This window comes from Sinocyclocheilus anshuiensis, unplaced genomic scaffold (assembly GCF_001515605.1).
Source record: "Sinocyclocheilus anshuiensis isolate Anshui unplaced genomic scaffold, SAMN03320099.WGS_v1.1 scaffold802, whole genome shotgun sequence".
Lineage (NCBI taxonomy): Eukaryota > Metazoa > Chordata > Actinopteri > Cypriniformes > Cyprinidae > Sinocyclocheilus > Sinocyclocheilus anshuiensis.
The window spans coordinates 5,198-10,717 of record NW_015547667.1 but is presented as its reverse complement, the minus strand read 5'-3'; the positions used below and the strand labels follow the sequence as shown (position 1 = coordinate 10,717).

The 5,520-nt window shown below is 37.0% G+C and overlaps 1 protein-coding gene across 1 annotated transcript; it reads right to left on the bottom strand.

The window, feature by feature from the left end:
• Positions 1 to 805: 805 nt before the first annotated feature.
• LOC107702624 (ceramide synthase 2-like) lies at positions 806 to 5,247 on the bottom strand. Its single transcript, XM_016504993.1, has 6 exons — positions 5,173 to 5,247; positions 4,749 to 4,841; positions 4,544 to 4,672; positions 2,805 to 2,911; positions 2,548 to 2,704; positions 806 to 2,478 (listed from the first exon to the last, which is right to left on the bottom strand). The coding sequence occupies exons 2-6, from the start codon at positions 4,806 to 4,808 to the stop codon at positions 2,281 to 2,283; spliced, it is 651 nt and encodes a 216-aa protein (XP_016360479.1). The 5' UTR covers positions 4,809 to 4,841; positions 5,173 to 5,247; the 3' UTR covers positions 806 to 2,280.
• Between the last annotated feature and the right edge of the window lie 273 nt (positions 5,248 to 5,520).

Sequence of the window (5,520 nt, the reverse complement as noted above, 5' to 3'; positions counted from 1 at the left end):
AGACTCGAACCCACAACCTTTGGGTTATGAGTCCGACTCTCTAACCATTAGGCCACGACTTCCCCCCGTTATGGTTTAGTGTGGACTGGGTGAGCATTTACGAGCATGGCAACAAGCGATGGGTGGATGGCCCGGCAATGCAGAAGTCCAGACACAGCCACTGCTCAGCGGGCTCTGGAGTTCCAGCTGTTTGTGTTTGGTGGTAGCATGGATGAGGGGCCTGTGGCTGACGTCGAGAAGCTGGTTTTGGGAGCCGAGGAATGGGACACCATCAGCCCCATGGTGCGGGCTGTGGAAAGGGCAGTCATTGTCACTATGGGGACTAGTATTTACGTGGCCTGTGGTCTAGATGAGAATGGGGATGTTTACAGTGGGATTCAGAGGTACAGGCCAGAGGTTGATCAATGGGATGTGGTGTCCTATTCTCCATTCCCACGGTGAGTAGACACAGTTGTGTCTAACTTGTTCTAAGCAAGGCTTGGGCAAGTCTTGCCCTCAAGGTCAACTGCCCTGCAGATTTTACTTCCAACCCCAAATGCATCTAAAACATTTAACAGGATTATTTGAAAATTGCACAGGTGTGATTGATTAGGGTTGGAGCTAAACTCAAGAGCCAATGTTGTCCACTCTTTTTAAGGCAATACTTTTCAAAGATGCCACCACAAATAGTTCTGTATCAGTTCTATACACTTTGGTAAGCCAAAGTGAATTCTTATTGGATACATGTGTACTTCTTTTCCAGTTACGACCTTCTTGCAACAGAGAGCACCATTGAGCTCTGTTGCAATGACAATGACAATGACACAGACGAGTGGACCGTTCTTCAAGAGGACTGTCTGGACAATACATTTTTCACAGGCTGTGCCACAGTTAACGGGCAGATTTACATAATAAGCGAGAGAAAGATAAACAAAACGTACCCAAACATGATTCTACTGGACCCTTACATTGACACTTGCTTGGAAGTTGATGATAAAATACCCTGTCCTGCCCCCATAAGAGGTTGTATCACAATGCATGTCAATCCTTTCTAACGCCATAATGTCAACACTATTCCTTCTTTAAGTCAGAGGACAAGTATTAAACCAATGCAGGAACATTTTGTTCAGCAACGTTGAGGATAATCATATTCTAAAACTTTTTTATTGTTATTCAAAAGGTCAGAGAAAAGTGTTGAATGAGAAGCAAGTATGCAACATTAACAGTATTTAAGATTCTAAGAATATATCCCTCTTCTGTCATTGTTACAAGTATTATAACAGCTACAAAATGTTGCATTAACAAACTCAGAACATGGTAAATCCCAGTAAAAAAAGAGGAAAATTAATAAAAACAATCACAGGTTTTGTTTTTTTAAACATCATTTAAACAGTGAAAGACAGATGCACAGCTTTAGAACGAAAGGTCTGTTATGGCTACTGTGCCAATAAACTTTCTAGAACCATCTAGAACAACAAAAACACTTTGCCTTTAGCCCTTGGAGCAGATTATATAAATCAAGGGGCCTACAGAGGCTTCCTCAAATTCAACTATCCCCTTTGACTTTTAAGATTTCGAGGCACATGCTCCAGTGAGATATCATCTGATTCCTCATTTGGTAAGGCAATGCACAACCAAAGTGCCATCTAACAAACTCCAGTAGTTTCTTGCAACAAAATCTTTCAGTAGCAGAATCACTAAGACAAGTGGACACTTCACACAAGATGGCGCCGCGAGTCTTTCCCAGTGGTCCACCAATGCCAATTTTGAAAACAACAGCCACTGCAGAAAATTCACACATTTCCACACAACTTAGAAGAATACCTATACCAATACAAAAGTATTTAAAAAGAATGCATCTAAATGTTGTGGGTCTCTCTAGTCAGGAGAGCCAACTCATTTTTTTTTTTATTTAAATATCACTGTTCCATAATGAACAGTTGCAGAATTAGTAAACTATTCAACAATTAAATACTCAAGATGTCTGTTTATGAACCATTTTTATCTACGCAAACTTTTTAATCTGAGTTTAAGTGCTACTCAGCCAATGCACTATAATTAATTATACTAATTTGAAACAAATTAATTCAAGTTGAACCTATTTCCAATATACTCCAATGGTAATATAATAATACAAACTAGTAGTATTTTTTGTTTTTTTATGCAATCTTCTGACTATGCATTATGTTTTCAGGAAAACAAAACATCAGCGGTCTGAAATTACTGTAGGACCATGATAAACAAGATAAGCCAAGAAAGTTGGAGATGATTTAACAAGTTTAAATACATTAAGTAGCATTACTATCTGGCTTTCGGCATTCTGCTATTCATTTTTCGCCTCCGATTCGTTAAATTGTTCAGAACACAGTTACTGGCCAACGATGCCAATTTAGAGTTAAGGGCACCCTTTTTCTGCTCCCAGCTGTGTTCTTCTTCTCCATCTTCTTCTTCCTCTTCATCAGCCTCACTCTCTTCATCGCTCCGTTCATCGCGTTCCACCTTAAAAACATGTTTGTTCGAAAATTGAGGGATAACATCATTTATAAACTTACAACTTAAGATACTCACTTTGCCTAAAAAGATAAATTTGTGAACCATTCGAAGAATCAGCCAAGCCCAGAAGATGTGCAGGGCTTGAAGAACCAGCAACAGGCCGTTCAAGAAATAATAACCAGAGTACGGAGGAAAGACGTCCAACGAATCTACCACAGCTGTGTAGACGATTCTGGAAATAAACCAAAATACAGTTCATAAATCATAAGAAGATTTTAGCCACGTCAACGTCTTAGATTTGAGAAGACCCATTCAAAATGATTTGAAATTACCTGCATGGGAACACCACAAGGCGAGTTACCAGGAATACGGCGGCGAAAAAGACAAACAAGGCATCACAGGTCTTTCTCCATCCAGCATAATTGAACATCTTAGCAGACTGCAAATCAAGCAAAAACAAAACATTAGTTATTTCTTTTTATACAACAGTTCGTTCTGGTTCTCAAATCTGATTGGTTGAGAACCGTGAGATATCGTACTGGTATCGCTACAGGAACGCCCTTTCACAATTTTGTATCACTCTGCTTGTTCTAGCCGGGTCTATGTTTTTTTTTATTATTTACTGAGCTAATCGTAGAGTACGTTAGTTAATATAAGAAGAAACGTCTAGCTTCGCGGTCTCTCTCTCTCATTTGGATGCACGTCTTGCCGCATTGTTTCTCTCTTATAACCTCATTATTTCTCACTAATAACCTAACTGAAGCAGCACATGCCCTTGATACGAATTCTAAAAGTGACGTATGTTTAACTGTCAACTTGAGCTTTGAATCCGTGGCTGAAGGAAGTAGTTCCGCACAAAAGAGGGTTTTATTAGGCACTCCGTTGTTTCTTGTTTAATTACACACACGTTCCGTCGAACTGTTGTATAAACGCAATATCACTCGAGTACTCGAGATATAGAGCCGGTATCGCTCTCGTACTCGAGTGATATTGCTCATATATATCTTTATTATTTGTTTAAAAATTGACTTGTATAAGTCAAAGTCATTTATGTACTTTATTCTGTTTCAATAAGATGAGCTTTCTGTGTGTGTGTGTGTGTGTGTGTGTGTATACATCCATAATGTATTTTCTGGTATTTATTAACCCCTTAAGCAAAAAGAACATGAAACATCTTCTAAAATAAATACTCTCAGAATCCTGTTTTTCAGTATTGGTGTGTTAAAAACTAATGCAATGAACTCCAATTACCTTAGGTGGACTTTGCGAATTAACAAAGATAGCAAACATGACCATATAACTGTTGTTATTCAAACTTTTTTATTAAAGGAATAATCACAATTTTTCGTCCAGGTTTTCATTTTAACAATAATCCTCAGCTGTGGAGCACTTTGTTTGCCAAAAAAAAAAAAAAAAAAAAATTTGTTTTAAATTTCATTTGATTAAAGGATAAATGAAATGAATGTTTGATGCCTTCATTTATTTACCAGAAATTAGTTTATTAAAATAATTAATTTCTTCATTTAAAAAAGCACTCATTTTTTTTTATAATGATCATAATTTCTGAAAAACAAACAAACAAAAGATTTCATAGTGCCCTATTAAAAATTGTTTTATCTAAAAAATGTATTAAATAGTTTTATTGAATTTACTTAATTTGACATGCTTTTTGAATAATAATCTTTAATTAAACCATTAAAAGCTAATCCAAAAAATTAAAAAACAGAATTTGTTAAAAATAAACAGAATTAGTAGGGGGAAATTAAATGTATTTCATAGGACCCTAAAAATGTAATGCTTGTAAAACTTTTAATAGATTGTTCTTAAATTGTACAGGTTTCATGATTTCAATTGATTAGACGTGCGCTTTCACGACTAAAATGTAATGTAATTTAATTTAACCATTTAAAGGGAGTCCAGAAAGATTAAAACAAGGAAAAACAAAAACAAAATGGACTCCAGAAAAATGAACACAGAAAAACATGGAATTTGTGAAAAAAGAAAACATTTCATTGAGCTCTACATCCATGATGTCATAATGGAAGCTGACAGATCGGCCAATCAGATTTACCTCCAACAGGAAGTCAGAAGAGTCGTGGACGAGCATCACCAGGGTTCCCACGCGCGCGTAGTTCGCGCAGTACGAGAACGCGATGAGGAAAATGGTGGCGATGTGGTGAATGATCTGCTCTTTGAAATCCTACACAACCAAAACAAACAAATACGCACAATTCATCTTTCGAAGGAAATTTCACACAAAATTTCAGGAAACTTACTTTGCGCTTCACGTCCACCGATACGCAGAGCAGAAGCGAGAGGTAGAAGGACAACTCCATGATGTAATACCAGTACTGAGCTTCTGCTACGGCCTGCAGACCAAATCACAAATAATAGCATCTGGAAAACGCAGCAGTAATCAAGTGGAAGGTAACAAGGTACAAATATCTAGTTAACAACAGAAACATTTCATCCCTAAAATTCACTAGTTTCTGAGAACAAATGAAACCTGTTTTTACAAAAAAAACAGTTTTTATTGTAATATTTCGCAGATGATTCTGGCTCTCATGAGATAAGTCTCGACTGTTTTGATCGGATCGTGGGGTGCGGCGCTCACTAGTTCCTCCGATTTCTGCCTAATCTCAAGTTCCTGGGATTGTTCAGCAGGAAGTGAATGTGTGTGGAGAGCCGTTTGTTACGGACCTGTCTCGGGTATCCGCGCCAGCATTCGCGGTGATCCCAAAACCACGGAGTCTGAAAAACACCATTTGACAAAAATGATTACATGTGAATGTATATGTTTGAATGTGCAAGTCTTGATGAAGAAAATACTTTGTTTGGAGTAACATGCACCCATTTTTCATTCATTATATGACTACTCATTTTTGTGTATGAGGTGTATTAGATATTAAGAAATAGAAATGAAATCAAAAATATTATCATGCACCAAATGTTTTGTTTTATATAGGACTGCTCATTTTAGTGTATTACTGAAAAGAGTATTAGATATTATTAAGAATGAATAAAAATCAATTTTATTTATTTTATTAT